General features: G+C 32.9%; 1 protein-coding gene across 1 annotated transcript; it reads left to right on the top strand.

The window, feature by feature from the left end:
- The first annotated feature begins 5,400 nt into the window (after positions 1-5,400).
- LOC116113593 (auxin efflux carrier component 3-like) lies at positions 5,401-9,178 on the top strand. The gene is made up of 6 exons (XM_031399740.1): positions 5,401-6,955; positions 7,052-7,349; positions 7,443-7,528; positions 8,118-8,275; positions 8,357-8,433; positions 8,534-9,178. The coding sequence occupies exons 1-6, from the start codon at positions 5,659-5,661 to the stop codon at positions 8,598-8,600; spliced, it is 1,983 nt and encodes a 660-aa protein (XP_031255600.1). The 5' UTR covers positions 5,401-5,658; the 3' UTR covers positions 8,601-9,178.
- Positions 9,179-27,209: the final 18,031 nt, after the last annotated feature.

Genomic DNA, 27,209 nt, shown 5'->3' with positions numbered 1-27,209 from the left:
TATATTAAAAAAATTTAAATCCACTTTATAATAAAATGAAAAAAAAAAAATTGTTGAAGTGTCATAAAATATCAAATAATACTTAAACGTACTTCTTTTAACGTTTTACTTGATTTAGATAATGGATCTAGTTTTGTATACTAAAAATATTGTTTTATCAAACATCTACAAAACAAAACAAAACAAAAATTATTTATTAAATTGTCTAGAAAAAATTATTGAAAACCTTTTGATTTAAAATATTCTCTTTTTAAGTATCACCTTTGTTTAATTTTGTAGGAGTGATTTTTCTTCGACCGACAAAGATATTTAAAAAATGAAATTAAATTGAAAAAAAAAAAAAAAAAAGGCATAAATAGTAAAGTGGTGTATAAGAGGTAATATTTTTCGCTTATACGCAACCATGTATGCTTGATTTGTAATTGCCCCCAAGGTCAATTTCAAAAGGTCACACCTAAAATCTCCCAAACTTTGTAAATACTACTATTCAGATTAATGCCCTAATTTTCTAATCAAAATACACAATTAGCTGGATAGAGCATTGACCAACATGCATGAAAATTCCACATATATGAATAGATTATTTGTATTTCGTTTGATTCCTCCTCCAACTTTAATTTAAAATAAGGTCTCTATCATATGGAAAAGGTAAGAGTTGAAAGTTGAAATTTCCCCTCCAAAAAGTGAAGCATTTGCATAAAAGAGTTACCAAAAGAGGAGAATTAGAACAAAATTTTGTGTATAAAATTCAAAGCAAAGTAGATTGGATTCATTTGAGTTTGATAACGATGTATCCTAGCTTGTTTATTCTAACTTAATAATAATGACACAATCTAACAAAAATTAATTAGACGTGTTAAAATAAGAAACATAACTCAAACCAAGTCAACCGATTTGATGTATTTAATTTAAATGGATTTATCAATAAAACTAATGTTGAACACAAGAATAATGAACAGAGGAAAATTAAAATCTCTTGCTCAACACAAACAAAATAAAATCACATTGGTGTTTGATCCACACCGTAAAGATTTCAAAATTTTTAAATTTGAAAATTTATATATCATTGATCTTGTAAAGTTAGATATTCTTGTCATGAAACTACTATTGTTTCATGTTTTTAATTCAAGATTAATTTCTCTGGTCAACAATTACACTGAAACTAGAAATTAATAATACCAAACAAAAGAAGAAAAAGGAAAAGACGTCATAAAATTGGAGGTTAATATCAAATTGAAAGAATAATATATTCAATAATTAAATAAAGCCAAAAATATGATGTTGTAATTTCACTATTGATGTTCCTTAAAGTTAGTAGTGTTTAGTGGAAATGGATATTATTTCTAGCAAGCGTCTTGATATTTTTAAAGTGAGACATCAATTTTCGAGAGTAAGTGTTTGATGCGATCGTATCAACGAGAAGTGCGTAAATCTCGTGAGGAGGTTTACACAAGAGTTTGTAATAAACCGTTAATTTAGTGTTGGATTAATACTAAATGATGAATAAATATAAGAAACAGAGAATCTTTAAAATAGTTCGAATGCAAGATACAAATCCAATGTTCATTGTTATTTTATTGTTTTTTGTGTATTTTGTAAGTACAAGTGACCTCAGTTCTAGGTACAAAAGAGAGTTTTTTATAGCAAGAAAATAGTGTTTCCAAATATCAAAGAAGGAACCCCTCCTTAGGTTATGAGACCCCTTTATATACTATTGTCTTGGTAGATTCACTGGTGAAGTAATCATTTTAGAGAGCGAAATGCACCTAGGGTGATCTTGCACATGAAATAACCGTCTTAAGAGGTGACACGCATCTTGATTGACAACACAAATTGATGTTTACTAATGACGGATTCATTTGGTAAACTTACAAGTAAAGTAACCTTCTAATGAAGTAACACGTGGCCTAGTGACAATACATTCCTGAGACACGTAACATGAATCTAGGCAAGGTGGATTTACCGCATAACAGTGAGAATGTATTGAAAAAAAAAATTTTTATATGTTTTTAATATAGAAATATATAGAAAATAAAATTGTATATAGTGAATTAATCTAAGGATTATTATGTACATATAGTGTATTTTATTTCATTATATGTTTTATATAATAAAATATATAAAGCTTTATATAGAAAATAAACCAATATCTAAAGTTTTTTATGTTCTTTATAATTTAGTACCCTCCACAGCCCGGCATTTTTTAAATATTACTAGTCTAGTCAGAGAAATTGTTTAATTAATTCAGGACAATTTTGTATCAAATCTTCAATGGAAGTTGAAAACTTTGTCGGACTGAACATAGTTCACTGTAACTACAACAACTACAAAAATATTTAAATTAAAAAAATTGACAGTTTAGGTGGAAAAAATTGATAAGATAATATAATTTTTCAAAGTGTAGGTCAAACCCACAGTGTATATTTAATTTGAGCATCGAATAAAATATTAACTACAAATTAAACTTCGCAAATCAGGTGCTGTTTATTGATTGACAAAAATATATAGAGAAAATAACCAACACAGTCTTAACTCAGCGTCCAATAATTCACAAATGCATTAATTACCAATAATGCAACACATAAATTCTCTTCAAATTTATAGAATTTGATTTTTTTTCTAAGTTTCGTTGGTTTGATCGAAATTATATAGAATTTACGTGTGTATGTATATATACACACACACAACAAATTCTGATCTCTAGTGGACTTTTCAGTAGAATTTAAACTCAGATAAAGTTTTTAATTACCAGATAAAAGAACGACGGAAACTTGCAAAACTTTCAAAAATTCTCAAGTGCCAACTAGTGTCAAAATATTAAATTTTGTAGTTTTCCGTATAAAAAAGCTTAATAGAAATTTGTTGGGGAAACGATTACACCTACCCAAGGTCTGTAAAAATGACAGATTGATACGTAAAAGGTTTTAAAAAGACAAACAAGTACCTTTCGTTAGGGAAAAGACTAAAATGCCCTTTGAGAAATATTAGTCTATTTTTTTAATTACTTTTAGACCTTTTAAGTTTATTAATTCCATCAAATATCCCCAGAAAAAAGTTTAAAAATTAACAAAAACACCTCCACTCACCCATACTTGCCAGATTCCCGTGGCCACCACCGAAAATGGCCGGTATCGATCTGGCCAGAAATGCCAAAGATGTGGTCATCGTTGACTGTCAACGACGGCCAAATCTTGGCCATCGTTGACAGACAACGACGGCCACATCTTTGGCCGTCACTTTCTGGCCAGATCTCGCCTTCTCACGTCAGATCTGGCATTTTTCGGCCAGATCCGTGGTGGATCTGACCAAAAAAGGCCAGATCAGTGAACTATCGACTATTTTCGGTGGTGGCTAGACCGTTGTGACAGATTTCGGCTACCATCGGTGGTGGCAGTTGGAATCTAGTAAGTATGGATGGATGGGAGTATTTTTGTTAATTTTTAAATTTTTTTCTGAGAGTATTTGATGAAATTAATAAACTTAAGGGGTCTAAAAATAATTAAAAAAATAAACTATTATTTTTTAAAAGATATTTTAATCTTTTCTCTAATAAAAGGTATTTATTTATCTTTTTAAAACTTTTTAAGTATCAATATATTGTTTCACTAAACTTTGGGTAGAGGTAAGTCGTTCTGCCAAATTTGTTTGACGTTGATTAAGAAAATTTTGTCGTTAATAGAGTTTGATAATATAAATACATGTCTCTTCGGGCATTGATGAGAGGGATGGATGACAGGAAAGCTGATAAAGATTTTGAAATTGAAACAAACTTTTTTTAATATCAAAGGTTAGCACCAATTACACGTTTATGAAATAGTAATAGAATCTTATGGTTCTCCTTTTTCCACCAAAAACCTCAAAATTCAATAAAATGGGCCTGATTTCGGGTCGGATTCTTGAAACTCAAACCCACTGACTCTCTACGTTNAAATTATATAGAATTTACTTGCGTATGTATATATACACACACACAACAAATTCTGATCTCTAGTGGACTTTTCAGTAGAATTTAAACTCAGATAAAGTTTTTAATTACCAGATAAAAGAACGATGGAAACTTGCAAAACTTTCAAAAAATTCTCATGTGCCAACTAGTGTCAAAATATTAAATTTTGTAGTTTTCCGTATAAAAAAGCTTAATAGAAATTTGTTGGGGAAACGATTACACCTACCCAAGGTCTGTAAAAATGACAGATTGATACGTAAAAGGTTTTAAAAAGACAAACAAGTACCTTTCGTTAGGGAAAAGACTAAAATGCCCTTTGAGAAATATTAGTCTATTTTTTTAATTACTTTTAGACCTTTTAAGTTTATTAATTCCATCAAATATCCCCAGAAAAAAGTTTAAAAATTAACAAAAACACCTCCACTCACCCATACTTGCCAGATTCCCGTGGCCACCACCGAAAATGGCCGGTATCGATCTGGCCAGAAATGCCAAAGATGTGGTCATCGTTGACTGTCAACGACGGCCAAATCTTGGCCATCGTTGACAGACAACGACGGCCACATCTTTGGCCGTCACTTTCTGGCCAGATCTCGCCTTCTCACGTCAGATCTGGCATTTTTCGGCCAGATCCGTGGTGGATCTGACCAAAAAAGGCCAGATCAGTGAACTATCGACTATTTTCGGTGGTGGCTAGACCGTTGTGACAGATTTCGGCTACCATCGGTGGTGGCAGTTGGAATCTAGTAAGTATGGATGGATGGGAGTATTTTTGTTAATTTTTAAATTTTTTTCTGAGAGTATTTGATGAAATTAATAAACTTAAGGGGTCTAAAAATAATTAAAAAAATAAACTATTATTTTTTAAAAGATATTTTAATCTTTTCTCTAATAAAAGGTATTTATTTATCTTTTTAAAACTTTTTAAGTATCAATATATTGTTTCACTAAACTTTGGGTAGAGGTAAGTCGTTCTGCCAAATTTGTTTGACGTTGATTAAGAAAATATTGTCGTTAATAGAGTTTGATAATATAAATACATGTCTCTTCGGGCATTGATGAGAGGGATGGATGACATGAAAGCTGATAAAGATTTTGAAATTGAAACAAACTTTTTTTAATATCAAAGGTTAGCACCAATTACACGTTTATGAAATAGTAATAGAATCTTATGGTTCTCCTTTTTCCACCAAAAACCTCAAAATTCAATAAAATGGGCCTGATTTCGGGTCGGATTCTTGAAACTCAAACCCACTGACTCTCTACGTTGCCAGCACCTGTCAACACCCTTAACTCTCCTCTCGGGTTAAGCTAACCATGTCAGGCGGTTACTTTGTAACCCACCTTCACACTCTTTCTAATCGGGCCACGGCCCAATCCCTGGCCCATTTCCAATACAAGCTCTCACTCTCTCTTCCTCTCTATATATATACTTTCTAAAGTTTCACTAGTCGTAATAAATTTCTCCGTTTCTCTCTCTCTCTCCTTCCTTCTCTTTATATCCTTAAGTTTCAGTCCTCCTCCTGAACTTTGCAGAACCAGCATTAAACAGTTGTCACCAATCACAAATTCCCCTTCAAGTTCGTTATCTAACGGTTTCTTTTTCTCTCCCCACTTCGCCTTCCTTCCCCTTCTCAATGCCATTTGTTTCCCTCTCTTCATAAACAACCACCACCAAGATCTTCTCTTTTCTACAACCAAATCCTGTAAAAATGATCTCCTGGCACGATCTTTACACCGTCTTGACGGCTGTGATTCCTCTCTACGTCGCCATGATCTTGGCCTACGGTTCCGTCCGCTGGTGGAAGATTTTCTCTCCCGACCAGTGTTCGGGAATCAACCGTTTCGTCGCCATCTTCGCTGTTCCTCTCTTGTCCTTCCACTTCATTTCTTCTAACAATCCTTACGCTATGAACTTCCGTTTCATAGCGGCGGATACTCTGCAGAAGATCATCATGCTGTTCGTGCTCGGGATTTGGACCAACTTCACAAAGAATGGCAGTCTTGAATGGATGATTACAATCTTTTCTCTTTCAACTTTACCCAACACTCTGGTCATGGGGATTCCTCTACTTATCGCTATGTACGGCGACTACTCGGGGAGTCTCATGGTCCAAATTGTGGTTTTACAGTGCATAATCTGGTACACTCTACTGCTATTTCTCTTCGAGTACCGTGGCGCCAAGATGCTCATCACGGAGCAGTTCCCGGAGACCGCTGCGTCGATAGTTTCATTCAAAGTGGACTCCGATGTGGTCTCACTCGACGGGAGGGATTTCCTGGAGACTGACGCTGAAATTGGAGACGACGGAAAGCTTCATGTTACAGTGAGGAAATCTAATGCTTCCAGGCGGTCTTTAGGCCCCTGTTCACTCCCGGCATTAACTCCTCGGCCTTCCAATCTCACCGGGGCTGAAATTTACAGCTTGAGCTCGTCGAGAAACCCGACTCCCAGAGGCTCCAATTTTAACCATGCTGATTTTTATAACATGATGGGCGTCCAGGGATTTCCAGGCGGAAGACTTTCGAATTTCGGACCGGCGGATTTGTACTCTGTACAATCCTCCAGAGGGCCAACTCCAAGAACTTCGAATTTTGAAGAAAATTGCGGACAAACAATTTCGTCTCCTAGATTTGGATTTTATCCTGCTCAAACTGTACCTACTTCGTACCCAGCTCCGAATCCCGAGTTCTCGAACCCTATTTCTAAAGCTACAAAAAATGTACAGAGTCAGAATCAAAATCCGAATCAGAACCAGAATCAGAATCAGAATCAGAATCTGCAACAGCAGCAATCGAATTTGAACAATAAAACAAACCATGACGCCAAAGAGCTCCACATGTTTGTCTGGAGCTCTAGCGCCTCTCCTGTTTCAGAAGGCGCCGGCGGGCTTCATGTTTTTGGTGGGACAGATTTTGGAGCGTCCGAGCAATCTGGACGGTCTGATCAAGGAGCTAAAGAGATCAGGATGTTGGTCACTGACCACCCTCAAAATGGAGAAAACAAAGGTATAATTTGAATATACCAACATTAATGATTCAAACTGTAATTAGATTAAATTAGTAATCAAATGTTTAAAAATTTTATAAATTTTTATTATGAAGCCATTTCGCAAAGTGGGGATTTCGGTGGGGAGGATTTTAGCTTTGCTGGAAGAGTGGAAGGAGAAGAAGAAAGAGAGAAAGAAGGACCCACTGGACTTAATAAACTGGGGTCTAGCTCAACAGCTGAGTTGCACCCAAAAGCTGCCAGCGGAGTTCCGGATCCTGGCGCCGCAAAAATAATGCCTCCGGCGAGTGTTATGACCCGTCTGATCTTGATCATGGTCTGGCGCAAACTGATCCGCAATCCCAACACATACTCAAGTCTCATTGGACTGGTTTGGTCTCTAATCGCTTTCAGGTAAAGTTAAAAAAATCGAAACATTAGGATAATAATAATTCAAACTGTTATTTGACTAATAGCTCACTTTTAATATAATTGATTTCGTTGCAGGTGGCACGTGTCAATGCCAAAAATAATAGAGCAGTCAATCTCAATTCTGTCGGATGCGGGTCTCGGAATGGCTATGTTCAGTTTAGGTGAGTGATTTCAATAATTGTAAAATCCGTTTTCTCACCTCCCAAACATTCACCTTAAACTTAAAGGTTCATTTCATTTCCCAACTGGGCTCCATTTCTTAAAATGGGTACATGGGATTTTATACTATATAGAACAATACAGAGTATCCCAACTCTGTAAAGATTGCAGCTTTTCAGTTACTGAACGTATGATATATACGTTTCATCTAAGATTTTCTGACGCCGTGGTCGTTTCTCGACCATTTGTGTGGTAGGGCTAAGTCGTTTGGTAGCACAACTCACAGCCATGCAAATTAGTGAGCTTTTTATTATCACAAGAAATCTTAAAGTTTTGTCAATTGGGTCACAGAGGAGATTGACCACCCGACATGTGGGTCACGTTAGCTAATTAGCGACGTCGTTTAGCGGTCCAGGGTTGGGTGGTATCGGTTATGGGAGATGCCAAAATGGTCCATGTTAAGAGAGGGTAGTTGAAAATTGAAAATGAAAACAATTTTTTTTTTTTTTTTTTTTTTGTGTTAAATGAAACAGTGACTGCCCTCCTGCAATTTGCTCTTCTTTTTTTTGATTTTTATTGTCTTGGTGAAAGGTCTGTTTATGGCTCTCCAACCTAAAATCATCGCTTGTGGCAACTCGGTTGCAACATTCGCCATGGCCGTTAGATTCCTCACCGGCCCTGCTGTCATGGCCGCTGCTTCCATTGCCGTTGGCCTCCGCGGTACCCTTCTTCACATTGCAATTGTTCAGGTAAAATTCTTACATATGTCTCATTTAAAACTTTCTTATTGTTATGATTTCGTCACTTATTTAACAGCCAATTTTCAACAGGCCGCATTGCCACAAGGTATTGTCCCGTTTGTGTTTGCAAAAGAGTACAATGTACATCCAGCAATTCTTAGTACTGCGTAAGTGATAAATATTATTTAGATTATATAGTTTTTAATTAAGATTTTTTTTTTTTTTTTTAATTTCTTGATTTTAATACTTTATATTATAATTTTGCAGGGTTATATTTGGGATGTTGATAGCATTACCAATTACTCTCGTCTACTACATCGTTCTTGGATTGTGAAATAAAATTTTCCTGATAGAAGGTAGAATTTAGTATGATGAAGACAGGAATTTGAAGGGAATTTTCATGGCTTGGGAAGCATTGATTGGGTAGCTAGAAAATCAACTCGGATTATGTTGAAATCACATGAAGATTTTCCGGGAAAATAGAAGAGTGAAGAATTAAGCTCCAAAATAATTGGAGGTTAATTATAAGGATGATGAATTAATTAGAAGATTTAAAGCCTTGATTTGAGGATCATGCCCCCATTAGAAGCCAAAGTTGTGTCCAATTTTAAAGATTTTATTTTTGAGAGGAACAAAGCAAGAAGAAGAAGAAGAAGAAGGAGACAACGAAGAGGAAAGAAAGGAGAAAAGGGAGGTGGCGGTTAGTGATTATATAAATAAAAGTTTAATTAATTAGTTAATTATCTAATTAAATATTAATTAATTTCTCTTCATTCCCCCAATATGGATGTAAAGCAAGCTTGATTTCATCAAAATTCATGATCTTTGCCATTACAAAGCGACAAAGGAAAGGATTAATGAAATGAAGAAGAGGAATGGAAAAGAAGGGTTTTTCTTTTCTTTTAATGTTTTTGTTTTTGTTTTTTATGTTTTTTGTTGTTAGTGTTGGCGTTTGATTGTCCTTAGATCCAGCAATTATTTGCGTTTGTCGTTTTGCTTTGAATTTGTAATATCTCTAGGAATTCAGCTTGTTAATACAATTACAAAGACATATCTCTATAAACTTTTGAGGCAAAGAAATCAAAGGAGAAAGGAAAAAAAAAAAAAAAAAAAAAAAAAAATTAAAGGTGAGAGTGAAAGATGTTTGAAAGAAAGCAAATTGTCTTTCTATTTTGCTTTGTGGGTTTTGTACTTTTGCTTATGTAGAAGCACTTTTGAGAAGCACTTTTTAGGTCCCTCACTCAGCTTTTTGGTGAAGCTGATCAGTGAGTGAGAATGAGAAAAGTGAAAGCTAAGAGTAGATAGCTGCAGTCAAAAGCAGCTTAATTTCTAGCCTTTTTTTTTTTCGCTTTTGCTTTTGGCTTTTGATGTGCCCACAATCCTAACCCTATTGAGAGGAGTTGTCACTCTAAATAGGGTGGTGGGGTGGTCAACAGTTTCAACTTTTTTGACATTTAATTTAATTTCAACAATAAAAGAAAAATTCAATTAAATCCCATGTGACAACAACTCAAATTTACATCTCATATTGACTCAAAAGTTGTTGAAATAAATTTGAGATTTGGGAAGTTGAATCTCATTATGTCAACCGTTTTGTAACTCATTTATATAATCATCTTTTTAAGCATGAATGAATGATATAAAGATGTGATTAAAAGCATTTTTATATAAAACTGTTCTACAAAGTCCTTTTTCTCGACGTGATAAATAAAGTTGGGATACACCATCAATTCCAATATAAATACTGTGTTGAAGGTTTAAAACGAATTGACAAATGAAATCTCAGTTGTCTTCTCATGTCGTATTACATCACTACTTGTAATCAAACTATTATCAACGTTGTTTCAATGACATTTTGATGTAATTAGACTTTTAAAATCAACTTTTGGATTTTATTATCAAATTTTAGCTTATTTTTATGAATTATGCGGTCCTATTACATCTAAATATAATAAATACAAATATAATAATGTAATAGATCTTGATTATTTCATACATAGATTGAAATGTATTTGTGTCATCAAATCATTAAAAACTAAAATAAGTATAGATTAGGAGAAGATCCAAATACTTTTATATATATATATATGTTATTTGATAAACTCTTGTTAAGAAAAATATACCATAAGATATACTATTAATAACATAACAATATAATATTAATGATCATATCCGCCAGTTACTATATCCAAAAACTAGGCTTATCATAATTTATTCTCCTAATTGATTTTTTAATTTAATCTACGTTCATTATTTTTATATTACTATCCTCTTGAAATGATTATAAACCCTTTTACAAGAATATGTAATACTTTCTTAAAACAGCGAGTATGATTGAAATTAAACAATCTCTTACAGGTTTACGACAATTGTCTTAATCTAAAAACTAATAGATACATAAATTAGTAAAGAAAATACAATACGCCATAAAAATAATCAAACTTTGGTGACATTCTTAGCATAAAAAACACCCCAAGTAGAAAAGTATATAATACATTTTGAAAATAGTAGGTGTAAATAAAATTAAACGACAATATATAATACAACATCCTTCCTCCAAAAACTAATAGGCATATAAATTAGTATAAAAAAAAAAAAAATACCCAATAAAAAATAAAAACTTTGACAACATTCCCATCAACCAAAAACACTATTTACTTTGAAAATTCTCCAATTGCCAACTCCAAAATTCATTTCAATGGGTTGTAGTATTGGAAGGGGACATACGCACTACAAAAATGCATTGAAACCCTAAACCTCTTTAATTATATTATTATAATTAAAATCAATCCTCTAAACCCTAAATTTAATTAATGAATTAACGAGGAGATTAAAAAAGTCTAAAACTTGCATTAAAGCACTAAAGACCAACATGCCTCTCTAGAAAGTGATGGGTGTTTGTGCATTGAGACAAACTCACCGGGGTTCGCACATTTCCACATGGTGTTGTTTGAAGATTCATACAAATTGAAGTTTTGAGGTCTTAGCCCCCACGTGTGTTTCATCCTCTTTTTATTAATCTCACTTCAATTTCTATGCAACTTCTTTCAATTCAATTGACTTGGCCGGTGCTGTCAAATTTAATTTAATTTAGTTGCAATGGTCCTAACCTTGTTGACACACTGAAAAATTTGGTCCATACTTAGCCAAATACATTTCAAACAAGATGTATCTCGATTTCCATAAACTCATCGTCCTTTTATCGACTTAATTATTATTATAATTAATTTTTTTTTTCTTTTATGTGTCTATATACGTATTTTTATAATAAGTCTTCTATGTAAATGTCTTCAAATTCAAGGTTTTAACATTCGAATCAATATTAGCGATTAGTTGCTAGTTTTTAATTTACACGTTAAAAATTTTAAACATTCACACTGACTAATTTTAGTTCTTAATGGTTTATACACTCATTCTCTCTTGTGAGTGTGTTGAATTTTTTTTGTTAAGATAACTATTAAAGAAGAAAAAAATTTAGTTTTTTTAAGTGAGAAGTTTGGTTGAAATTTTTGTTTTTTAATTGTCTTTTGATGAGAAAACTTGTTTTGGATTTTAACTAAAATAGAAGGTTCTCTCCTAAAAAAATTTTGAAGCATTAATTTTTGTCGAAATTATATCTTTTATAATAATGTTTTGGGGTGAGAAATTTTAATTCGGATTAAAAAAAAAAAAAAAAATATATATATATATATATATATCCGCTAATGAGAGCTAGAGAGAGAAAAGTAACAAGTAACAAGAAGTCAAGATTGAACAGGTTGGTTGGATAGGAACAAGACCAAATTTATGTGAAAATTGAAGAGACTGAACATGGATAGGCCCAAAATAAAGTGATTATTTACGCCCATCAGGTGGATCTTCCAAGCTCGCTACTTCTTTCCTTTTGACTGTTTTTATTAAGCCATTCAACTTTTCGAATTAATTTTATTAAGAGTAATGCTATATATATAAAGTATTCCTTAAACATTGATGTGTTAATCATGTCCGTTTGACATGTAATGTCTTTTAATAATTTAATTTATTTTTAATTTAAAATTATCTAATCATCTTAAAACACATCAATTTGTATAAGTGAGTTTGTATAAAAAGCGTATACATAAAATATGATCCTTTTATCAACTGTGACAATAGGGAATCAATGCTTCAACTTGTAATTTAAATTTTCGCTTATTATTTTTGTTTCCTAAAACATAAATCAAGAAAAGTAGAGAATTTTATGAATAAATTAAAAAAAAAAAAAAAAAAACTCTAAATACAATAATAAACATCGGATAATCTTTTCAACAGCATATATTAGATCTACTAAGTTAAAAATAAAGGATTTCTCAAAATTTATAGAGCAACAAGAAGTTCATCCTCATCTGTCATAATGAAACTATTTTGATTTCAACCCTAAATTCTAAACTCTGAACATCGTTTTCTGATTGTATTGTTCGGTAAAGTAGTAAACCTAATTTCGAAAATAGAACCCCTTAATAAAAAGGCAAAAGAAAAGATACAAAATAGAGTAGGCAGCTAGCCCTACAAGCCATGCTAGAAATAAAATTGGGTAAGTTCCACTAAAATCTGTCGACTGAAATTGAGTTTTCAAGCTATAAAAACATCTAACTTTGCGCAAACAAACAGTCCCAAGTGAACAAATTCTAGTCAAGTCAGTATTAAATCTTTCAGCAACTTGAATATATATCCACCATTAATTAATTTCTCAGTTTAATTGTACATATGAAGATATATATAGAGATTGATCGAATCATATAATTAATAATTTTTTTTTTTTTATGTCTTTCCTACTTTGATTTTATTTAAATGTCTCCATCTCTTTGTTCTCTTTTTATTCCCAATTTCATGAATGTCGATAATAATCTCTAGATTTTCCATTGTTGGACCAAAGAATTAAACCCTGGACATTATCAGTGTCCCTTTCATGGCCTCACTAACATTAATAATATAAAAAGTATTCTTTTCGAACCCTAAATTCTCGATCATTTATAAATAAATAAAAAATGGTCCTAAATTAAAAAATAAAAATAAAAATATTTGATATAGAAATAAGCAGTGTATTATCAATTTAGGATCGATTGTTTTAAAAAAAATATATACAAACATTACTAGATGAATCTATAAGCCATTAAAAAAGTCATTTAGTAGTTGATCGAATCTAAATTGATTTATTGTAAATTCCAGAGGGAAGAAGTTCTAAATGAACAAAGAAGAGGCTTAATCAAATGAAATTTTTTGCAATATGGAAGGCAAAAACAAGTGTCAATGTTGTTAATATTGTAGACCAACCAAAGAGAAGCGACAACGACCATCGGATAATGATCGGACGGCCCACGTGAAAGGAGCTCAAATAAATTCAATACGACAAACACATGCGCATGCATGCATGCACATAATCGAATCCACAAATGGCTCCATAACAATATTTTATAATAAACTGACATGGACAGCATCATTGATCAGGTACAGTAGATCGTTGACACGTGGCAAAAAGGATATTGATGGTGGGTCCTTGTTCATGTGGAAGCCATACTGACGATCATGTGGAGCTAGGGTTTAGAACAGTGATTGAAGCCAAACAGAGCGAGTGTATTATTGAAGGGCAAGTGGGTTGAAGAGAAAGGAAGGTTGGAGAAGATAGGATCCAACGTATGGTAGGGACTGTTCTCAGATTGAGAATGAAGTTTTTCACAAGAAAATTGAACTTTGTCTACGTATATACTCATTTATTTACCGTATAATTCTTGTATACCTACAAAATAGTATCAATAAACATTAAAAGATAATTTTTTTTGGGATTCAAATGAGTTTAACGAAATATGCCTTTTAATGTTTATAGATCAACGTCTCTAAGAAGTTTGTATTTTACAAAAATGCAAAAGCCTACAGAAGAACCGAGCTATATGCTCATTTAACTATACAGATTTTTTTTTCCTAAAAAAATGGTATATATATGAATTATTCATTTAGCTTAAAAATCTTGAGGGATGAATTCTCATTAGATGAGACTAATGGTAAACTAATGTTAAAAGATAAATTTTTATAGTTTTCAATACAAGAAACGCTTACTGAATTTTTTTTTCCTATAACATTTACTAATGTCAATTAATTGTTTACCACGTCATCTAACAATGTTCATATTTGAGAAAAATGTAACATTTGTATGCAAGATAAATTATTTATTCATTTACCAATTTAACAATTAGTTTTTCTTTTCCCTTTGGAAACAAATGATGTACATATATGGACTATTCATTTAGTCTGAAAATCTTTACAAGTGCTACACTAATTAGACGAGAATGACAATAAATGTTAAAAGAGATAAAATTTTACATTTTTCAACACGAAAAGGTTTATTTAATATTTTTTTAGCGTTTACTAATGTCAATAAATTGTTTACTAATATCATCTAAAGAAATCCGTATTTTGAAAAGTGTAAACATTTGTAAGAGAAATTGATTATATTTTCGTTCTACAATTAGTTTTTTTCTTTGAAAACAAAAGGGTATATTTACCTCTTCCATTGTGGTCAAATGACAAACATTTTAATCATTAAGATTAGTTATACGCAAGAGTCTTGTATTCGAGTATCTGGAGAGACAATTATCGGGTTTACCCCCAAAAAAAAGGGTATATGTAGTCCTAACTAGAGTTGATATCAATTTGCCCTAACTAGAGTCAATGTCAATTTCTGAGGTCTTTAGGGTCCTACATTTTATGGAGAGTGCTCATATAGCAAGAAAGTATGTGGTTGATGAAGAAGAATAGTGCAAAATTATTTGTGCCCACAATGGTTGGAAGTTGGAACTGAATTGTGATAAAGTCAATTAGCCTTCACGTTTTTAAGTATATATGTCTTTGAAATGTGGCCAATCATTTTGTGATAAGATCTAACTAGTACGTACATTATATTTTGAGTTATTTGTACCATTTTTGTATATATCTATCAGTGCATTATTCTCGACATCGTACTCATATCTTCTTAGATAGATTGGGATTAAGAATATGAATATTTATAAGAATTAATGACTTTGAATTACATGATATCCACTTCCTGTTGAATTTAATTTGAATATTATTTGAATTTATCTCTATGTTGGTTGATGACTTAATGTTAATTAAAAGTTTAACAAATTTAATTAAGTTCTTCACCTCATAAGCGTAGTGCATTAATGAACTATGGTGTAGGTCATTAGGTGAATAATCGATCATTAGGTGGGCACAAAAAGATCAGAAGTAGGTCATATATTAAGATTTAAATAAAAACATATGTGTTCTCCTTGTGCTCGTGGCTTCATCCTCCATACCTTAATTACTTGAAGGGCCAATGCCATGGCCAATATGCAACCTCAAAATTATTCAAATGATAAGCAAACCCAAATTAATAAACCATTTAATAAATCAAGAACCTTTTTAGACTTCGTTTGGTATGATTTATTGGAGTAACGCTTATTAAGACAGAACTTATCATAACAAAATTTATTTAACGCTTTAAATAAATGTAAAAAGAGTTCGTGAGATTTTTAAGCTTTTCTCATCAGATTTAAAATAGCTTATTAAATGCATACATGAGTCACATGAGGATTGGTTTGCAAACTATAGCCTTACACTATATATTAAATTGTTGTAATTAAAATTTATTCAGGTGAAGTATTTGGGTAGCAAATACCCAACTCATATTTGTGATAAGATAATTGTTTTTTATGGCGTTATCTTTTAGGTGATAGACAAAAATAAATTTTGGGCATTTGGGGCATGGACCGAACCCATTTAAGCCTTGGCTCAGATATACATGCAAACAAAAATTGATCACCAAAATTAAGAGAGAGAAATGAGTCATGGTCAGTGTCGGGTGAACCACAGACACTACCGAAATAGATGGTCCCAACCATTGGACCCTCCATTGGTTGGGACCATAAAAAATGGGTTCATACTTTGAGAGAGATGGTGGCTATGAAAAAAAAAATCTTTCTTTTACTACAAAACTTAGGGATACATCTTGTCGAGGACCCATACCTCCTTTTTTTTCTTCTTTTTTTTTTTTACCTAATCGCTAAGTCTCAAATACTTTGATGATTTCCGAAAATTGTTGAAAATCTTTGATAAGAGGATTTTTGGTAATTCTAAAGGGATATTATTTAATAGTTCTTAAAATATTTTAGGGCGTTTAATACTTATTGATCTCTCGAGGAGGGATGAAATTAACCCGATTTATTTATTTATTCCTTGGCCATGTTTTGATTTGATATGAATTTGGAAGAGAATGTGGGAACTTTTGTTGGGCTTTTGAGTGATTCCTTGACCAATTTGGTTGGGTTCTAATGGATTTGGCCCTTATTGTCTTCTTCTTCATCTTCCCATTTTCAAGTTTTTGGATTCAGCTTTGGTCTCCAATTTTGGGTATGGAACTGGCCCAACCTTGTCAGAACTTGTCAGGCTGGTTCATATGGCCAGCTATGGATAACACAGTCCCATCAACAAAAGAAGACATAATACAATACTTATTACAAATACTTTGTATGTCTCCTAACATTTGTTCTAATTCTAATCCTAAACATATTCCTTAAAAGAATAGTGCAATCTTTTTCGAACTGACTAACCAATTATCTTTTGACTAAAGCTAAAAAATTTTAAATGCCGTCCTCAAAAAGCTTATTAGCTTCATTTGCTTAACTTGTCGTACAAGTAAGCTGTCTCTTCAATAATTTCATTGACCTAGAAATAACGTATTGATTGTAATCAAATGACTTTCGTTATTCTGTAAAAAGATCATTGTTGATATCTCTCTTAAAGATTTATTCTAATTTTCTAATCCTAAAACTCAGAATATAATAAATTTGAAAGGGGTATAAATATATTTGATTTATTTATTTGTCCGTGTATAAAAGAGTAGAAGCATTACACATGAGAGGTATGATAGAAATACAAACAAAGACCACCCCACAAATATGTGGCCAGAAATAAAAGGAAGAGGTGAGGCCAACCAATTAAGTTTGATTTCAAAGGTGGGTCCTTTGTTAATTGGCATATTGCTTGCCCTTTCTTCTCTATTTAGGTGCACCAAAGTACACCTTCACATGCCTCACAACTATTCACTTGAATCACTTTTGTTCTCTCCTGCCTTTTGGTCCCCTATCTAATCTATTTATAGATTAAATTTTTCAAAAGTTTTTTCAATTTATTTATTTATTTATTTATTTTTTTTTTTTTTGGAGCATTTCAAATCTTTCTTTGCCAACCAAAGCTTATCTTCATATGGGTTCTTCTTAGAAACTTACAATTACCTAATGGTAATTTTTTTTTTTAATTTCTGTGATGGTACAAACTTTATGGGCCAAGAAAGCCCATCTTGCTCATGACTAAGGCCCGTAGATTAAACCCCAATAAATTTAAAGCCCATTTAGTGATCTTACTTTTTTGCTAACAATCAAAAGCCTTGTTGGTTCACAGCTTGGACCATGGCCTCGTCTTCTTCTCAATCCAAATTATATATGTTGCTGTCTCCAAAGGGATATTTGCATTTGCAATAGAGTAGATGTAATGGCACTCCCATTTCTTAAGACACCCAATTTTAAAGTTTTAAAATTGATAAATTAAAGTTAATTTTAATAATTTAATATAAAGATAAATTTGTTATTATAATAGTAGTTGATCAGCCCACCCGCCGGGACAATCACTAGAAATAATTCCCATAAAAATTCTGGCTCAATATTTCAAATTAACGTTCTTCAACTCTAACGAAAGGTAACAAGAGAATTAAAAATTATTGATATATTGATAAGTTGATTTTTCTGAGAATCAGGAGGAGCGTCCCTCTTGATCTGAACTCTGAACTTTACTTGAGTAAAGTATCAGATTTATAAAAACTCAAGAGACTTCAGACCAGGAAATTAATATACGTTGTCTAAATTCTATTTGTGAACGTATAAATCTTTCTTAAAGCTCATTGTTTTTGCTTGAAGATAATTGCAGATTTAATTCCAACATATTTCGTATGGTGTTCACGAGCTGCACTGCGGTTGTCATGATGGCTCCTTAACATTTCCCGGGACTTGTGTTGTTTCTAGCCTCATTATTATGGTGATGATTTACTCTGTTTGTCATATTTCTAGTGCTCATCTTTATCCTGCTGTCACCATCACTTTTGCCATTTTCCTCCCAAACAAGCAAGTTTTCAATCTGTCTTTATTTTAAACTCAAATTTTCCCGAGAAAATTTTCTTATCGTGATAGAGAATGAGGATGAAAATAGTGCTGAATGAAATAGTGTTCAATGCTACCTACCAGCTTAAACTTTTCACAGTAAGAGAGATATATATAATAATACACGATGCACATGAAGAGTCTTCATACAACTTTCTAAAACATGCATTATTCGTCGTCTTTTTCACATTCATGCTTAGCAGATGTCAAAATATTCATTAGATCTATGTTGTAAATTTTCCGAAGAAAATTTTATTATCATTGTCGGAAAAAATTCAGAATAACAAATATTCTAAACTAATTCCAAGATCATATTCATAGTCACCTATTGCAATCACATTTTTTACATAAACGAATTACAATGTATTTACACAACATAAACATCTCTTCTCCTTAACTCTAAAGCAAAAGTTGAATCTGGAGAGAAAATTACTGTAGAGTTTTTTCCTTTAACTATTTTCAGAGAGAGAGAGAGAGAGCGAGTGTGTATTTTTTTTTTAATTCTAAAAAAAAAAAATTTCTTTATATATGGGCGGCGGTTAGAGAAAAACTGTCTTTGGCAGTTTCCACTTCACACGTCGTTTGGGTTAATCCATCATGGATGCTCACCCTTATCTAATATCTCCCACTCACACATGATGAGACTATCTTTCTCTGTGCTTCTTTAAGGTTCATACTTTAGTAAATATGCTGTGTGACCATGCACACTTCGAGAGCACATTAGTCATATATCTGTTAGGAATATATAACTTCTCGAATTGTGAAACTTAGGTTGTATGTTGTATGCAATACCCTAGATTACTTATCACATTTTTTCTAACAATCTCATTTATAATAAATATCCGCTGTATTCATAATTATGTTATGTCTTTACATAAAAGTAAAACATAATTGGTCGACCAATGAATACACACTGATTATAGTGTAATATTCAAAATCGTAATCTTCTATTTTCTCGATTCTTGCAACTTTCATTTAACTTGCTTTTCTAGAAATGTCCTAGCAGATTGAATTTATCTTAATATTTTGGTAACACTCTAAGATAGCAATCATAAGAGGTTTTCAAGAAACAGCATAGAGTAATAAAGGTATTCTATCGATTTTATTCTTAAAATCTCAGGGTCTCACACAATGTTAAAGTTGATTTTGACTTTCATACCCTTTGGTCAATGTTTTGCACATGTGTATGAATCATATGCTACAGCATTTCCTCATTTCCCATGGAGTGCATGTTCTTTTTTCTTGTAAATGCTGTACAATTTTAGTTCAGACATACCTAATGTCTAACTGAGTTCACTATACATCTTTTAATTTATCAGAACTCTAACCTGACAGTTAGAGGATAAAGTGATCATTTATCACTTATGTCACATTTCATTATGAAATTATTTTAATTTATTTTTTTAGGCGACGTTAAACATTTTAAGCTTGGCCTCTATTATCACCTAGATAATAGCTTAAAATCGTCCATCTCCATTCCTACGAAGTAATGGGCGATTGCCTGTGTGAGAAGGCCAATCTTTTAACTGTCCGAAATGTTGTCAAAAAAACATAATATAATATTACATAACTAATATGTGTTATTATAATATATATCATGTATGTTTCATATATCGAAATGAGCATTGATAATATTGTTATTTAATATTGATAAGACAAAGTTGACATTTTGGGAAATCTCAAAGTATGAGTATATTCACACCTACGTAAGCCTAGAAATCTAACATGTCTATTGAAAGTATCTCTTGGTATAGGCTTTATAAATGGATCCGCAGCCATGTCATGCGTAGATATGTACTTCATGTTCACCTCATTTTGTGCCACTAAGTCTCGCACAATTATATTTGATATTTATGTGATTCGTTTTACCATGATATTTGGGATTCTTAGTGATGCTATTGCTGCTTAACTACCATAGTTTACTCTTACTGGTTCATAGACAACATTAATATTCCCAGATGATTCATGAACCGTCTCAACCAAACGGCTTCTTGCACTGCAGCTGAAAATGCTACAAACTCAGCCTCCATTGTAGATAAGGCTATACAGATTGTTGCTTGCTACTCCAAGATATGGCCCCACCATTTAGTAATAAACATATCTGGAAGTAGATTTCCTTTCATCTAAATCTCCCCCCAATCAGCATCGGTGTAGCCTCTCAAGTGTAATCATTTCCTTGATAACATAATGAGTAATCAGCTGTTCCTTTTAGATATCTTAAGATTCTCTTCACTGCTTTCCAATGTACTTGTCCTGGATCGGACTGATATCGCTTACCACACCAATGACATAATAGATGTCGGCTCTAGTGCACATCATGGCGTAGATGAGACTTCCAACAGCACTTGTGTAAGGAACATTATTCATTTGTTCTTTTCTTGGGAGTCTTCGGACACATTTTACTACTCAAATCTCGCTTTTCGCGATAGGGTGTCTTATGGGTTTACAATCTTGCATATGAAATCGTTCAAGAATTTTCTTAATGTATGGTTCTTGTGAAAGAGATACTAATTTTCTTGAGCAATCTCTTGAATCTGACTCCAAGATATATGCAGCTTTACTCATATCTTTCATCTCAAAATGAGATGATAACCATCCTTTGATTTCATTGACAAATCCCTATCATTTCCAGCTATAAATATACATCAACATATAATGAATATAACAATTTGTTATTGGATCTCTTTGTATATACATAGTGATCTTCTTTACATTTTGAAATCAACGACATTATCGCATTATGAAATCGAATATACCACTGTCTTGGGACTGCTTGAGGCTATAATTGACTTTAAAAGTCTACACACTTTGTGTCTTACCTTCTCTAATAAAACCTATTGGTTGTTCCATATAGATTCTTTTGTAATTCTCCATGAGAAAAGCAGTCTTTACATCCATTTGATGCAATTCAAGATCCATGCTACCAACTATAGCTAAATAAGTCGGATTGAGGTAAACTGCACAACAGGTGAAAAAGTTTCTTCATAATTTATTCCTTCTTGTTGTGTATACCCCTTCGCGATTAAGCAGCTTTGTATCTTTCAATACTGCCATCAGCTTTATCTTGATTTTGAGAACCCACTTGTCCAACGGCTTTGCGTCCTTTTAGTAAATCAACCAATTCTCATACTTGTTGTGATTTCATAGACTCGAATTCTTCTCCATTGCTTTCATCCATTTTCCTTAGAAGGGCAATTGAGAGCCTCATTTACATTTAGTGGCTCTTCTTCATCTTGTGGAGTAACTAGAAAAATTTCCCATCAATCTCAAATCGTCGACGTGGAACTTGTTTACTTGTTTCCTGTTTGATCGACGTATTGGAGATTGATTGGTGTTCTCCAACTTGGATCGCTATCATAATTGGATCGTCAGTGGGGAATGATGGAGGATCTAAAAAACTGATTCATCAACTTCCTATCGCTCCCAATGGATATAGTATGACCAATTGAACTTCGGCAACAGATTGCCTTGGTCTTGTGTTTCATATAGAAACAAGTCTTGACCTATCTCGCACTTCTTAAGAAAATTGGTTTCTAAGAATGTGACATCTCGTGATTCAAACTCAATGATGCTACCACTTTCTTGTTCTCTTATGAAGACTATCCCTTTGAATGTTCTGAGTATCTTATGAAGATACATTTCTTCCCATTGGACCTAATTTTCCATATTTATGGGAGGATTATGAACATAGGCAGCACATCCCCATGGCTTTAAGACTCAAACCGGGTTTCTATTTTCCATAACTCATATAGTGTAGTAGTAATGATTTGAGGGTACTCGATTGAGGATATATGTGCAGTCATAAGGCATCACCACCCCAAAGATGATCGACCAAGTTTGCTTGTGCCATTATAGACCTCACCATCTCAAGTAGGGTTTTGTTTCTTCGTTCGCAACACCATTTTGTGCGGAGTTCTTGGAATAGTTAATTGACGTTCTATTCCCATTTCATCACAAAAATTTCTGAACTGATCAGATAAATATTCACAACCTCGATCGGTTCATAGAACTTTTATCTTTTTATCTAATTGATTCTCAACAAAGTTTTAAACTTCTGAAAGCATTCTAAAGCTTCTGATTTTTGAGAATAAAAAAAAACATACTATATAGATGAAATCATCTATAAATGTGATGAAATAAACAGCCCCATGTCTAGCTCTCACATTCATTGACCACATATGTCAGAATGAATTAGTTGCAATGGAACTTCAGCTCTTATCACTTTTCCAAATGGTTTTCTTGCTGTTTTTCTAGCTAGGCAATGTTCACAAGTAGTCAAGTCTACTTTTGTTAAGGATCCTAACAAGCCTTCTTGCTAGTATAATTCTCGTTGATGGCCAATATGGCCAAGCTGTGCATGCCATATATTCCATCATCATTATTGGAAGATTGTAAGAAAAAAACATTTATAATTATGAGCAATGTCGAGTACTATAAAACCATTAGAAATATAACCACAACCATATTATGTTGTGTTCCAAAAATAATAGACACCAGTACTAGAAAAGTTTAATTAAAACTAAGTTTAATAAGTTCTAACACGGAAATCAAATTTCGACGAATATCGGGTGCATATAACTCATGTAGGTATAAGATTCGACCTCCACACATGATCAATTTGCATGTGCCGATCCCTTTAACTTCCACTTTTGAATAGTTGCCTACATATATCTATTTTGTTCCCGTGATATTCGTCGAAACTCCACGAAAGCACTCTTGTCTTTCGCTATGTGGTCTGTTGCTGCTGAATCTATAGTCCCAAAGGATGAGATTTAGTTAGAAAACAAAACTGGAAATATTTATATCTTATTGTGCAAACAAGTAATTTACCTTCTTCGGCTCGCTACAATTGCGAGCAAAATTCCCTTGTTGCCATAGTTATAGCATTTCACCTTGCCATGTTTCTCTTCGTGGCAGGATGTTTTCCTTTTCCGTGTTTAAAAAACTTTCTCTTCTTCCCTTGAGCCTTATCAGTATTGTCTTTTCTTGGGATCCACCTTGGAATTTACATTTAAATCCCTTCCCACCATGTGAACTAGAACCAGTATATACACATCAGTTTGCCTTACTCCATTAAGGCAATCTTCTCCAGTTCCAAATGTCGTGTGCATCTTTTAAATTTCTGATGCCCTCATTGTGGGTAAGGTGTATCTTCACGTTGTTTCCAATTTTAAGGCAAGATCTTATGACAGTTTGAACATATTGTTCATTAGTAAGGACATGGACCTGCACTCTCAACTTACTAATCATGTTTGACAAGTGTCGTAAGTGTACTCTCATAGTAGTTCAGACTTTTTCTTATATGTGTCAAACTTGATAATGAGTGACCGGAGTTTGGTAATGGACGTATCGCCAAACTTTGTAGCAAGGGCAGACCACATATCCTTTGCTAATTCCTAATCCGGTACTTTTTCATGAGATCATTGTCCATGCTGCCAACAAAGTGATGCGAGCAGTGAATTCTTCTTCTTCACATGTCATAGTTGCTATGTTGACGTGACTCCTTCTTCAGGCTCTTCCATGGTCGTGGTAAGAGCTTCAAGAACCTCTTGTTCTCCAAGTCATATTGGATTTTCATGCTCCATATATCATATTTTCGCCGTTAAATTTTTCTCCTTTATTAAGTTCGGCGACAATGTCTTAGATCAGATGCCATTTCTAAAAAAAATTACACATTGGATAATGCATGTTATTCAATGCTCGGACATACATATATTTAATTAATTTATCAATAATAATTGTATATTAGATTTGAATCAAAAGTTAACAATGCAACAATCATCACCAAAATTCAATCTCCAATTATCATGATATAATTAATTGCAATTCTAAAATATATTAAGACACAATCATGAGTATAATTCAACATAAATTCACATAAAAATTTAAATTTAAATTTAAAAAAAACTAATTCCATTATGTAAATAATTCACAATCTAGTGAAATTAAAACAACAATTTCCAAAAAAAAAAAAAACTAATGTACTGCCACATTTCATAAAATGGGAAGGATTTGATAATCCTTATCCTAGGTCTTTATCTAACTGTAAGTAACCCTAGGCAAGGGAACTCCTAGTTTCTTGTGATGTCCTTTATAGTGGAGACTCTATAGATGCACCACCGTCTTTTTGTGCACCCTAATCTATGTACTATTTGATGTAGTTGTTGACAAACGTCATAATCTTTATTGTCATCTTTAAGTTTTTTGAACTTTCAGCTTGTTCCAAACTAAATCAAGGAGACCAATGAGACTAGGATAACCAAGAGTCTCCTAAGGACTTTGTATTTCAACTCATCTTCCTTAATCCCCCTATCTAGACAATTTCCTGAATCTTTTCATTCACATGAATGGAATGATTTACGAGTTGCACCAACTCATCCTATGTGTCTCTTAATGTGAATTTGTAGAGTTTTAATCATGTTCATAACCCTTTCCTTCTGAGGTGTTCTAGCAGCCATTACACGTCTATAACATACCATTTTTCTGTACAAATACAAAAAAAAAAAACTATTTATTTATCAATAAAGGTTGACTATATTTGATAAATAATATATATACGGTTTATGGCTTATAACAAATTAACTCATAATAATACCAAGTATGCATTTTATTCTTTACAGCAAAGAAACAAATTTTAGAATATTTCACGTGCCCATCAGCGCCACCCAAAGCAGTCACGCGCCTCCATGCTCCGTGAAGTAGCCACCTCTTCCCACGCGCTCACACTGAATTCGGGTTGATTTGGACCCGTTTCACCTTTTGACCCGATCTGACCGTTGACTTTGTTTGACCTATGGGTTGGGCATTGACTGGGTTTTGACTAACCCTTTGGTCATATAGGTCAGGGTTGATTGGTTGTTTGACCATTACCGAGTTTGATGTCTGGGTCAAATCCGGGTCAACTTGACCCTTTTATTTTGGTTTTTTGGGTTGGGCCAGAGATGAATATAGGGTTTGTAAGTATGGCTTAAACAAATCAAACACAGCCCAGATGGTAGGAAGTTGGGTTTATTCTGGAGACTTGGTTTCAAATCTCATCACCCACATTGGTTTTCATTTTTTCTAATTAAAAAAAGTAAAACAAATGACAAGTCGTTTATAGGTGAATTTAAAATGACTTGTCGGTCCTTGTCATCTTCTACCTTTGTCTTGGTCTGCAAACTTGGTACCTGACTCGGAAAAACCACTCATACAACAACCCGAAACCTTAAAGAGGCATAACTAAGTCATTAACTATGTTTTTATGATTCAAAAGCCATTTCTCATAATTTCATAAGGAATCTAATATCTAATTATCATTACCAAAAAGACAACTTTTTACCCACAAAAATTGAAATTTTCAGAATTGCATTTAAGTAATAAGCAACAGCTTTAACATAATAGTACGAATTTAAAACAATATAAACCATGGCTCTGATAGCATTTCCGGAAAAAATCAGAATAACATATTCTAAACTAATCCCAAGATCATGTCGTAGTCACCCATTGCAATCACATTTTTTATATAAAGAGATTACAATGTATTTACACAACATAAATACCTCTTCTCCTTAACTCTAAAGCAAAAGTTGAATCTGAGAGAAAACTACCGATAGTTTTTTCCTTTATTTTTTCAGAGAGAGAGAGAGCGTGTGTGTTTATTTTTTTTAATTCTAAAAGAAAAATCTTTCTTTATATATGGGCGGTGGTTAGCGAAAAACTGTCTTTGGCAGTTTCCACTTCACACGCCGTTGGGCTAATCCATCATGGGTGCTCACCCTTATCCATAATCATGATAGATTATAAGGGTAAAACCATTAATTGTTGAACTTACCTATTAATTTAAAAACTTTTAGACGGTACAAGGAAAAAACACTACTGCTATAAATTGACATTCATGCTATTATAAACTTTCATAATGTGTACCTCTGCCTATTTGATGTCAAATTAAATGGAACTTATTGAGATAAGATCAATTTCAGCTGGTTCTACACTTGGAAACGCTTTTCTCAAGTCCTGCATAGCAACAAACATATGTTTTTAAAATCAACCAAATATTTAAAAAAAAAAAAAAATAGCACCAATCCACATCATTTTGTACCTTATGCTCAATCTTTTTAAAAGCAAATAGAAAACTTTCAGTAGTAAATTCCAAAGGAGTATCTGAATCTGGTTTTCCTAAGAGACTTCATGAAAAAATTTCATGTTAGTTTTAGAACTCTTGGTAGAATATTTGAATAAAGAATAACAGCACAATAACTGAAAAAAAAAATGACACTAAAGAAAACAAATTGTCATGTGGAAACAGATGCTTCCTGGTCACCATTTCAGCGAAGATACAACCCACAGACCACATATCAGCTGCAATTGGGTATTTGCTAGAGCCCACTTGGCATTTGGGTGCCATGTACCAAAATGCTTCCACCTGTAGAGTGCAAAAAAAGAAAAAAAAAGTCGCAATATAAAGCTAGTATGGGGTAATAAAAAGTTTATGCAAAATAAACGAAGTGAAAGCTCAATGTTCATACATGTGTAATATAATCCTTATCAAAAGAATCAAATTTCGTGGCTAATCAAAGTCTGCAATCTTCACTGTGTTACTTTCCACATCTACTAGCACATTTCGAGCGGATAATGTTTTCAGAATGAAAACATGCTGCACCTTCAAGAATCTACTGAAGAAAGTTCTGCATTGGCAAGAAAGAAGTTGTATATCATGAAATCGCAGTAAAAAATCTAAAGCATCAACCTTCTTTGTATTG

The sequence above is a fragment of the Pistacia vera genome, unplaced genomic scaffold, assembly GCF_008641045.1.
Source record: "Pistacia vera cultivar Batoury unplaced genomic scaffold, PisVer_v2 Contig686, whole genome shotgun sequence".
In the NCBI taxonomy this organism is placed as follows: Eukaryota; Viridiplantae; Streptophyta; class Magnoliopsida; order Sapindales; family Anacardiaceae; genus Pistacia; species Pistacia vera.
This window is presented reverse-complemented; position numbering and strand designations above follow the sequence as displayed.